Source organism: Anoplophora glabripennis, unplaced genomic scaffold (genome assembly GCF_000390285.2).
Source record: "Anoplophora glabripennis isolate ALB-LARVAE unplaced genomic scaffold, Agla_2.0 scaffold574, whole genome shotgun sequence".
NCBI lineage: Eukaryota > Metazoa > Arthropoda > Insecta > Coleoptera > Cerambycidae > Anoplophora > Anoplophora glabripennis.
Window position 1 is genome coordinate 139,727 of NW_019416667.1, and position 12,957 is coordinate 152,683.

At 32.1% G+C, this 12,957-nt stretch overlaps 1 protein-coding gene across 1 annotated transcript in view; it reads right to left on the reverse strand.

The window, feature by feature from the left end:
* LOC108913060 (X-linked interleukin-1 receptor accessory protein-like 2) overlaps positions 1-12,535 on the reverse strand; it is a 127,705-nt gene extending 115,170 nt beyond the window's left edge. Inside the window, exon 1 of the mRNA XM_018718526.1 lies at positions 11,990-12,535. Within this exon, the coding sequence (XP_018574042.1) occupies positions 11,990-12,210 (221 nt within the window). The 5' untranslated portion in view covers positions 12,211-12,535. The remainder of the gene's footprint in view (positions 1-11,989) is intronic.
* Positions 12,536-12,957: the final 422 nt, after the last annotated feature.

Here is a 12,957-nt window from a genome sequence, read left to right on the forward strand (position 1 = left end):
GCTTTTGCAACCTCGAAAAAGGTATACGAAATGTAAACATAAATAAATCTGCAAAAAATGCGAAAAATTGTTTTTTTTATATTTTCATTTATAACTTTTTTCTGAGCAGAGATAGGTATAGGAATTATTGCAGATAAAACAAAGTAGAGATTCCAACAATCAAAATAAGCTGTAAGAAACTATGATAAAAATTGACTGAGATATTGCCTTTCAAAGTTTTAATTTTATTGATGCAACTTATCCAATTAAATTAATTAGTAACAGTTGTATGAAGAAAACCTTTTTGTTGTAAGCCAAAAAAATTGTTTTCTGTGCCAGTTCACTAAAATGTGTTTTTGACACACATAATAAAAATGTCATCATTTTGTAGAGATGTTTTAAAATCTTATGAGCTTTGACTTTCATATGCACAGAAACATAATTCCGACCGTCGCCTAAATTATTCTATGTCCTAAAAACATTACACCTATTATTCACAGTCTCTCTCGAGCTCTAGCGTAAACAAGCCTTTGATCCGATTACAAATATCATAATAAAATGCCCTATTCTTTATTATTTTAATTTAAACAATAAAAATATATATAACGAACGTTCGTCAGTTGACTTTATTGATGCCCGAGCGCCTTAGTTCATTTCTACTTGTAATGATGCACATGGTCTAGTTCTGAGCAAATGTTTTCACAACGTGCTTATTAGAAGAATTATGGGGATACGCCACGCCTTTCGCGCATTTCGCGGCTCATGAGATATTAAAAGACCTCTAACCGTTTTCGAAAAGATATTTATTTTTTTTCTTCAACATATAAAAAAGATTAAAAGCAGAAATGCAGCTTTAATTTGCTTATTTCAAATTAAAACATCGTAAAAGACGGTTTAAAATCTAAAGCTTCGTGCGTTGGGCGACCAGCCTAAAATTTGAGGTTTCTCCGACCAGACAAACTGGCCAGCGGCCGTCGTTTGTTCTTTGTTTCGCGTTTTCTTTTTGCAATCCACCGCGCGGTAAAACTTGCCTTTGCGAGTTGCCGTGGTTCTTTTGTTACAGGGAACTGACTTTTTGGCCGCACCGTAAGGCCACACACATCCCTTTTTATTTGCACTGTTAACGAGCAGTGCACTTACATCGCGGCGGGTTTGGACGGGCAGACTTCAAGCGGCGCCTGCCGTAGATACTGAAATTCGTTATCTACCTTGTCGGAGTCATTATCTGAGTCATATCCACTTGAATTGGAATTAGTGTTAATACTATTTTTTATCTGTTTATATTTTAAATATTTAGTATGACCAGCTTATCAGAAAATACCGTGGATACATTAACATTTTTAAACGCAACAAATTATTTGCACAGTATTTATACTTTTTTTTTTTGAAAATTACATCTCCCAGTATATATTAGTGTGGTTTGCAAATATGCAGTTGATAAATGCACAACAAATATTAACATTTTATTGATCACTGCTTCAACTGTAAGTAATAACAATTTAAATTTAATAAACACTAGTAATGTGAGACACAATCTCGATATTAATATAATTTACGAAATGTACTTATCTTTTATCTACAAATATAAATGTTGCAGGTAAAATAAGATTTTGATAAACCTGAGATATACGTTAGAATAAAAAATATTATTGCACAACTTGTTTAAGAAAATAATTAATATTATATCTACATATTGTTTTTTATATTTATACAGCTTAAACTTTATCATATAATTAGTCATTATTAGAGCTGTAATAATTGGCCGCGCACCAATCATCAACATAAAATAAAATGAACAATAATTATAAGATTTATGTCATTGTATCATTGTGAAACACGTAAATTGTTATACGCATCGTTGCCATCGGTTCCACAATCTGGATGGGATCCGTTATAGATCGCATCATCAGGTATGTTTCTACTCTTGTTCCGAAGAAACTTATTCACGACAGTGTTAAAATATCTTAATCTGAAGATAACGATCGCTCGGCATCTACTGATGTAATATTTGCATAATTAAATAATCTATTTCCAAGCTGGTAAGCTGGTCCGACATGGCGATTTCCACTCGAGGTTGTATTTATTCCAGTAGGAATGAAATGTTTATTATTTAATATATCAAATGGTAGGTTACATGCAATTTGTATGAAGATTAAATCAAACATAAATTGAGTCTTCTGATATTCGCCAGTTTTTTTATACGTGTGCTGTGCACTGTTTAATACTTGAAAAAATTGACAGAGGCAGACTGTCAGCAAAATTTAGTTTTCCCGGAAACATAGGTTTATTTTTTGTGCAAATTGGACATTTCCCTATGCCTAAACCCAATGGTTTTCATTTTATTTACGAATAAACATTTCCCTTGTCTTAAAATGACGTTTCCATTTGTTTCGCACAGGTCGGCCGTGACGGGTAAGTAACAATCAACATGACAACTGTCATAGGTTTTTAATTGTCAAATTTATTTTGATAAATGTTCAAAAATGTTCAAAATGTCTTCCTCCAACTTCTCAACTTCTAAACATTAGTTTGGATTAGTTCCTTGTGGGTCGCTGCTCTAATAGAATCCGGTGATAGATGCTCAAATGCTTGCCTTACTCTATGCATACAATTTTCCTTTGTTGTTACTGGAGTACTATACACACAATTTTTTAGTGTCCCAAATAAAATAGCATATATCACCGGTTCCTATTAGAGCAGCGACCCACAAGGAACTAAATAAATTTGACAATTAGAAACCTGTGACAGTTGTTATGTTGATTGTTATTTACCTGTCACGGCCAACCTAAAATGTGTGAAATAAATGGAAACATCATTTTAAGAAAAGGGAAATGTTTATTCGTAAATAAAATGAAAACCACTTTAACAAAGTTACACTTAATTTTAGTGCAGAATGCAAATACGTTAAAAAAATTAGGGGTTTTCATTTACAAATTTCGAGTTTTCCATATTTACTGAACTTCATATTCGATAAATTTTTTTTATCACCCTGTATAAAAACTGGAAAATTTTCATGTCAAATCCGATAAATTAGGTCTTCCTCTACAAAACGTTCAATTTACACAAAAAAATAAACCTACGTTTCCGGGAAAAGTAAATTTTGCTGACAATCTGCATCTGTCAATTTTTGCTTAAAAACCAAAATATCTCGGAAACGGTCATCTTAAGTATAGAGTGTACTATATGTTTTCAACTTAAAAATAGACGCTCTTTTAAAAAATGCAATAATATACAGGGGGTTCCATTTAAAATAAGAAAGTTAGTATCGACTTCCGGTATAACCGGAAAATATTTTAGCTAGGTAGGCCCCACCCTCCGTATCACTCCATCACAATTTAAAAAAAATCCTTCGAGCGGTTTCCCAGATATCCATCGATAGAGTTCGTGGTGGGACACCCTGTATAGTGAATTACATTGTTTATATTTTTTTAGTAAAAGAAAGTATTGTTCATTATTTAACTTTCCATATGACCACATGCACTTAAAATAACACATGCTGAGTACATTATTTATTACTCCTATTTTTTTATTAATTTTATAAAAAAAAATAAAACATGAAATATTTAAACGAAAGGAGCAGCTTTAATAGGTATTTTTAGAACACATTTCTTTTTTAATTTCATAAAATACTTTTCTATTCCAAAAAAATGTATCTCTGTTTTGTTTTCCAACTGAATAGTTTTTATATGTTAATAATTTTATAACTACATACCGGTAAATTTGTTTTCTTTCTTTAGTTAGTATAGTATGATTTGTTTGCTGTTTGCACCAAAAGACAACTAAAATCGTAAAAGAAATCATTCGATTACAGGGAAATCGGCGACTAAACCGAGAGCTACGCAGCTCGCATGGCTGCCTGACGGCGCCTATGGCTAGCGGACCGATTGTGACAGCTATAGTCATTATGGTATATTTAATCATGTCTCGAGGTATTTTGCCTACTATATTAATGTTTCACTTTTATTTGTATCAATTTATCATCTGTAGGTTGTACGAAAATAATAAATTATCTGCACTTCTTAAAAGAAATGTATGTTTCAAAATATTCATAGTTTATTGTTTAATTAGTTTACTCTGAGCCTGCCAATTAGATAAAGTGGGCTAGATAATAATCAGATAGGTATTTACATGTCGATTTTTCTGTGAAGCTTATCTTCATATTTTATTACAATCATGAGTAATCGTTTTTTANAATATAATTAGTAATACTCGAGATAAAAGCATTTGTACAGAATAACAAAGGAACATAAATATTTCTCAGCAAACTTTATACCTAAAAAATTTGTTATAGTTGCAAAACTTTTGTAACATTACTAAAATAGAGATGAGAAACACGAACAGTGAGTAATAATGTAATTTCTATCACAGAACCTTCAAAATTGCATCCAACATTTTCTTTTACTTGGACGAGAAATGGGCGCGAGTGTCATTTCATTTCTATAGAACTAAATTAACATAACTATTTTCTCGTTATTTTACCAGTTCACATGATTTACGGATTTTAAATAAAGGATGCAAAACTTCGCGAGGATAATACGATATATTTGCTATATATAATAATTATATTTTACATAGTTTACACTCAATACATTTTTGAACGCGTACGTATCTTTACCCAAATTTGACGGGCAATACCTCTGATATCCGAGGTCTATAGGTTCGCAGTGTGTACAACTGCTACTCGATCATTAGCGCTGTTGCCACATCTACATAGTGTTTACGCGTTCAATAAATATAATATAAAACAATTAGTCAAGATGCATGCTATGTGCATATTGAGTAGATTTATTTGCTATATAGATAATGTTTATCGCAAATAATTTCAATAGAATTTAATTTCTTCAAGTTGGCAGCGGGCTCTAGCCCCATAAGAAAAGCATAACACCCCCCCCCCCCGCTTATTTCCCTCGGACCCCGATAAACCTCCTTAAAATAAGGTTTTTCGTCGTTTTAACTATGTTTTTCAATGCAATACTGACTCGTCAGAACAAAATGAAAACGCAGCATATGAAGTAGTTGTCCGTGAGCATGTTAAAATTGTTTTCTGTAGATCAATAGAGTATTTACAAGAAATGTAAAAAAGCAAGGAATAGAAATAGAGGATAAGGGGGAAAGAGAAATTATCCTCATTTAGTGTTTTCCTTCTAAACTTTGTAAACGTTATTCCTGAGAAATTGCTGCCAAAGCCAACTGCGAAAATTTTCATAAACTAGATTTTTAATTTCGCGGTGCACACTAATTGTCGTTTTAGAGTTTGCATAGGCCGCCGTATAACTTTTAGTAGGTATGGCAAAATAAATCTCGTCCTCCTAAAATTACTTTCGAAATTGCATTCCCAACGTTTGAGCTTGCGGATTCATAAAAACTATTAAGCCGTAGAGAAGACAGGCTGCGGAACGTTTCAGCACAATAGGACTGGGGATTTTCTATTAAAACTTTTAAACCGTATATTGAGGATTATCACGCGTCTCCCCGACGCTCGTGTCACCGACAGAATTGTTTAAAATTACAAATTGTTTTACAGCACTTGAACAACTTGTTAGAGAACTATTTGGAGCCTCTCAAGAAAGAGACATTCTTATCGAACGCGGAGATTAATGCCCTCTTCGGAAATATACAGGAAATCGTTGCATTCCAGCGGCAGTTCCTGCAAAACCTGGAGGAAGCCCTGGAGCTGGAACCGGATTTCCATAAATTTGAATACAGTAGCCAATTTAAGGTGAGCATCAGTACTTTATCTTACAATGTGGAGCAGAAAATTATTTAATAGTAGGTTTCAGACAGATTGGTTCTCGTAAAATGTAAAATATACCAAATACTTTATACATACAGAACCTTCATAAATGAATACAAGCCACGTGACCAGTAATTTTGTTTGAAAACGTAATTTTCAAATTACGCGTTGGCAAATAAATTTCGGTAAAATTAAAACAATAAGATCAAGATTACATTAAAACACAATATTCTGTTTCATCGGCTGTGATTAGTATAATTTTCCACGGGATTCTATTCAACCAATCAGAGATCGCATGATCTCGAGTGTAGACATAATAGTTTGTCATTGTTCATTGGAAACGATTAATTAATATCGGTGACGCCAAGATTTAGGGAATTTTCGTTACCAATACCAATCGTGCATTGTTGGGTTGCCTAACCTCGGGGGTCATGTGGCTTGTAGACATTTATGAAGGCTCTGTATACATTAAACAGCTGCAATCGACAGCTACATTTATTGTTATAATTACTTCCAAAACTACCTCTCATACTGTACATTTCAGACAAAGATTATTCTGCAAAGATTCTATCTATCGGAAAATAATGATTTTATATACATATAGAGGACCCTTAATAAAAATTGACGTATGCTAGTGGTTAAATAAAATGGAAAAATAAAACAACAGAACTAAGTAAACGGAAATATGATTGTTTTTGTTTTATCTGTTTAATTAGACATGTTCTGCTGTGATTAGCAGTAACGCAGTAACTACAGAAAAATAATAATGGTGAAAATCATTTTGTTTTTCTTTACAACCGTCAGTAACTTAAGACTTAATAATTTTAAGTCAGTATATGTGAAAATTTCTTTTTTAATATTTTTTGTAGATAATGCGTTTTTGCTAACCACGGCAGTGTTAAAAGTCGTAACAAGTTTTATATGACCATTTTATTTCCCAGATATATTTTACGAATGTCCAAATAAGTCAGCAACGGTACCATAAATCGTTATATTATTTTAAAATTGTTATTTGCAGCATAATTCTAGTATTCTGTGTAGTATTTTGCCAAATATAACAACAAAATAAAATCAATTAAATTGTCCCTTGCACTAAAAAGATCAGTCAAAGGTTGTTTTTATGACATCACACTAAAGAAAAACGGATAAGAATAAATAATATCCATCGCTATTATATTACATTCCTTTATGATAGTTTACGCTTCGAAAATTAGTCCATTTTGGTACTCAGAAGCTTTATTTGTATTTACATAAATAAATATACAGGGTGATTCGCAACATATCCAAAAAAATTTGGGAATAGATGCGGTGTGAGAAATGGAGTCAATATTGTAAAAGAAATTTTTGTAAAATTCTTAGTTTCCGAGAAAAAAATTATTGAAGTTGTAGTACATTCAATCATTACATAGCTGGACAACTCTAGTCTCTAACGTCATTCGCAATACGCGTGGGGAGCCACGTGGCCTCAGCGACTCCGAATACTGAAATTCGATTTTACAATCGTCGTCGTTGCGATAGTACTTACTGTGGTGGTGTTTACAGTAGTTTTTTAGTAGTTAGTGTCAAACATGGCTTGCGTGTATAGCAACTCGGAGTTGATGGAGACCGTTTTAATTTATGGTGAAGCAAGACAACATTTGTGTTTACACGTCGGTGGATAAAATTTTGAACAGTTGTTGTAACATCAGGTATGTCAAATTATTTTATAATTTAAAACCACAAATTAATTTTATTAATTAATAATAACAATAACTGCTAAAGCAGCTGAATTTGCTGATATAAAATAGGTGCTATAAAATTCTATTTATTCCTTTCCTTGCGAAAGTTTTGGTCCGTTTTTATCACACTTTGCCACCATGCCGGTTGCATTGTGAGAGGTCAAGTTTTACATTGGACCAGTTTCCAGTACCGTGCAGAAGTGTATTTTTAAATCAATTTCGAACTGACCTTTTTGATTTTTTCTTTACAAAATTGTATTTGTAAGAGTACAGAGTACCAGTGTATTTGTAAGTACATCCAGAATTTTTTTTTGAATAAGTTCTGAATCACCCTGTATAATTGCATTTATATCAGACGATAAAAAATGAAAGGTGGATTTCCTGGAATTATATCAGCTTATTTAATTCCGGAATACCTAATTAGGCACTGGATATTTAATGATAAATAAATAACCGACAGGAAGGTTGCAATACATAATTAATATATCTATGTACATATTAAATTTTAGGTTTGGGTGAAAGAATACCCATGATAAATTGTGAATATTTTTCCATGTTTCACAAATAATAATATCGATTTGAACCAAAACCTTTGTTTTAACTTAATCTTTTGATTTTCATATTACCATTTATTCTTCTAGGAAATGTAGGTATTCCAATATTTTGTGAATCCAAATGTAAATCGATTCGTGGTAGAGATTTATTACTCCGAAATATATTTCATGAATATTTCGGTTGTGATTACTACCTTTGCGTTAATTGCTACGTTCTAGGTGTGTTATTATTTTGACTGACTTGACAATTTTTTACAGCACATAGCTGAGGTATTGATAAATTGAACGATGTGACAATGGAAATAATTAATCATAGAAAAAGGACAATGCTCGGTATCGTTAATGTTGATCAAACTTGAGATTTTGAAATCGACATCACCTAACTTAACCAGCTGTTACTTCCTTTTCACTACCTACTCTTATTTGCATACAGGTGTCATTAAAGAGTTCTTTTCCTTTTGGACTCAGGGTCGACTTTATTCCGCTTACGTAAAATGAATTGTTTACTTCCAATTTCCTGTCATTGCATTTTATTTATTTTGCAAAATTTGCGATTTAGTTTGACGCTAATGGGTCATAGTTGTGTGGAGTTTCTATTTTCAAATACATATTTATAAAAGCTATTATTTACAAATTTAGACACTAAGTGGATACGGACATTTTTTACAGCTATTTTCGATGAACGACTATTAATATACCTAATTGTTATTCTTAGTAATCATTAATATTAAACACATCATTTTCTTCTCTACCAAAAAAGCTAATCTACATAGTATTATATACGGTGTAGCTCAAGATTGTGTTCCGAAGGAGGAAAACCTTTTATTTGTAAGTTGAAATGAGAAAATGTCATTCTTTATAAACTTTTCTGCCCCTAAGCTTAGTATTGACATTTTAGAGAAAATTGGAAGTAACCACAAGGAAAGTGGGTACTTCAATTTTTCAAGATTATTCTCAATCCTGAATTTCTACTCTTGGTAACAGAAATAATATGTATTGCTTTATTGATATTTCCCATAATTTTTATAATTTTATCATTGCAGCTGATACCACTTTGCTCAAAATTCAGAATGATTTCAAAACAGCAAGAGCAGGAAAATACCATAAAACATGAGCTTTTGATTTGAAATCAAGTGATATCAAATGAGATAATTATTTTTTTAAGAAAAGCAATTGAAATTTTATATTACGACTAAATTGAAATATGTTTTATTGGCCGTTCACTATATTTAAAAAATAAGGTGCTATAATTATAGTCATTCTTAAATTCCTCTAAAAATTCAACAAACAATAAAGCAAAGGATATACTAATATTTTTAAGTGTTTATAAAAATTTATTTTCTCATTTTACAGATAAAAAGTTTTTCTTCGTTTACAGATAATCGTGGAGCGCTCTATATCAGTAGGTATAGTCTTTCCGATATCAATTGAAGAACCAAGATGTCATCCTCTTGGTTCTTGGACGTATGTACCAGGTTCGGTTGTTGACGCAGCAACTTGGCATTGAAATATTTTAAAAATTTGTTCCCAGATTTATTTAGCTATATCTATATACAAGTCTGGTCGAACTAAACGTGGAGGTGGTAGAAATATTTACGCCCAGTTGAAGAATGCGAGCGCGGGCAAACAAATTACAATTACAGAGTTGCATTGGGCCACTGGGCAATAAATCTCAGCCGTTGACAAGTGGTCGACAAATTGTCCAGCAGTGCAGCGCAGAATGCGGAATTTGGTGTGATTCAGGTAATTTTAATTTATTATAGGCACCTTCTATTAATCATCGATATTACAATTGCGAAAGGGAGAAATAATATTATTGCAACATGGCATTTTGGTGTCCTTTTGAAACGAAACAAAACGAAATTTACAATCAATAAGTATAATAAAATTGTTTGAGGACATAAATAATTAAAATATGTTGTTGGTCAAATGAACATACAATAGAAATTTTCTGCACATTATATACAAATTATTATAATTTTTAACCTTTATCAGAAAACTTTTTTAAGGACGCCTATGAAACTCATTAAATTTTATTGCCAGACGTTTTTTACATGTTCAACTGACTTCGGTTGGTTATTATATATAAAAACTTACAGCTACCTACCAAAATAATAAATGAATTCGATAAATTCTCAGATTATCAAAAATAAAAACAAAATAAAAAAAATTAGATATGACGTTTTTATTAATAAGTTTACTTATTTTGTAGGATATTAATTAAAACTGAAATTTTCGAAATAAATGACGGTAGATACTATCTAGTTACGTGGATATATTTTTGTTATGGTCAAGAGATGATTACCTAGAAAAATATGTAAAAGTTAAATATTACATATTTGAGACAACGATAAAAATTTTCTTTTCTTTCAGAAACCTGCAAATTTTTTACGAATATTACTTGATATTTGATGCCCGTAGACTCAGATGTAGCAAAGTAAATCTGTCTTAGGTACCATACAAAGTTATCTTCCTTTTAAGTAGGTATCAATAAAAGTAATAAAATTTTACACAAAGGTTACCTTTCCCTATAACAAGTAGGACTAAAGTTGGCCTTCTAAATGTTTACAGCTAGCTATAAAAATGAAAAGTTACTTAATTTAAGTTACAGCTACAAAACGGTTTGCTGAGAAGCCCTCTTATGCCTGTGTCCATTGAAGTGCGGAAAAGAAGGCAGACTCGAAATTCTGTGTTAATTTTGAAGTGAAAACAGATTTTTATTTATTTTAGCTCCTTCCTATCTAAATGGAATGTAAACAATTTTCGTTAAAATTAATGATATTTGGCTCTTCTCGCTTAGTTCCATGAATTCCCGGACTAGAATTTTGCGCATATAAATTTTTGTTTATAGTCCCATGCAACGGAGATTCGGAACTCCCCTTGTCGTAAGTCAATTCTCGTGACATAATTATGTCCATCGGCTCACTCCAAAAATACTTGGAAAACGTAAATTGAGAATTAGTCAGATCTGAACTAGAACTATTAAAAACAGTTTAAATTAAACACAAATTTATAGAGATGCAGATTTAGACAGAACAAAACAATATTATTTTGTTAAACGACATAATTACGACAATTTTGTTTGCGACGTATTTATAATATTAATTAACAAATTATTAATAATGTTCATTAGGACAAATCAGATCGAAAGCACTATTTAAATAGCATAAGTGGACTGACAGTATTATAAACGAAATAGAGAAAACTTCGGCAAATATTTTGTATCTATATCTATCGGAATTTCATTCATGTTACCATTTTACCGATTGATAAAATACATATTTCTAAATAAACGCTAATATTAGAAACTAAAAAGGAAAACACGTAAGAAATACAACAATACCTGGAATCTGTTTAAAAATTGGAACATGCAGAATGGGTAAGTAGCCAGGTACTTAAATTTTAACGGACAAGTTAGGACATGTTCATGAGCGTCTCATTAATGTAGAGTCTCAGTTTCTAACTGGGCTTAAGAATAAAACGGAAATTTGCAAACGTCGCTTATGTTGACGACCACTTTAAGAGTTAAAATATTTAAGTATAAGATTATGAACCAATTATGGAATCTACCACGAAAAATAACTACTTTATATGAATATATTTGTTAATTATTTTTGAAAATAATTATGTATATTTACTACTTTATGTTCCTCTGGACAGCTCTCATTTCTGTTGGGTAATGCATATGATGACTTAATTAATATACAAACACATAAGTTTAGAATCAATTCAGTATTGTTTGAAAAACCAAACCACAAAATTTTATAGAAGTTGGACGTAAGCGGTATGTTTAGAATCACGTATTGCTGATGTTATAATGAAATTTACGTAGAAATAACATGCGGCATATCTATTGCAATGCGGAGCAGTGTGTTGCAACAGGTAAATTCGTACTTTTCTAACAGATTACACATTTGTGTATGAAATTAGATTATAAAAAAATTGACTGCATGCTATAAAAATGTTTGTTTTATTTTCTTAGAAACGTTGCTGTCAGTACTTACCATTCTATGCTCCGGTATCCTTTAGCGCAACAATGCAGTCCTTTAAGCTCCCCTACTATAGCGAACTCCTCCAAACTGGCTTCCTTAGTGAAGTGCATGAACGTCTCGCTACCATTGTAAGTGTTTTTAGAACAATAGTCTTCGATTCCGAAAACGTGGTTAACGCAAAACGGAAAGAGCACGACGAAAAAACCCACCAGATTAACAGCCATGTTCTTCATTCTAAATGGGATTTGATACAATCACTAAAGTATTTTTAATGAGTCACTTTTCAGTTGTATGTAATTGTTGGTTAATTGTTGCAGGTGTGCTGCAATATAAAACCATATTTTTTATTCGCACAGCTTTATGGAAACTTGCACCGATGTGCATTTATGTGAAGTTCTCCTAATAGCGGTTATAGTTGAAAAACAAAGAAATCCAATTGTCACCGCGCTATATTTACACTGTCAATTTCAAACGCCGGGTCGTGTTCGGCTTTCGTTGAGGAAACACTGCCACCTAACTACTATCACTGCTGCACGTTGAATGAATATCGCGATGCCGAGTCGAATGCCAAGTTCGTAGAGTACCTGCGCGCATCAACCATGGTGGTGGAACATGCAGAAATGTGCGGATGACAAGGGCGGTGTGGTAGCAACAATATGCCTTTGTGAAGGGATTTAGAAAGTCCTACTGCGCGTCCTAAGTCAATAACTAAGAAATTATGAAAATTTCTCTCGTGCCCTACGTTGTACATCATAAAATTATTAGGTACTTTATAATAGATCGCATCTTACCATCTATTAAATTTTATTGCAAAGGTAACTGAAACTGCAATGTTTTTCGGAAGCTGTAATCAGTTTAATCCCATCAGTAATGCCAAAGATTTTGCAATACATTCTATATTTTATTCTTTATTCTCGACTACTTGTGTGTTGCATTAGGTTACGAAAATAAACAATACGAATAGTTCCGATTAAATTTGA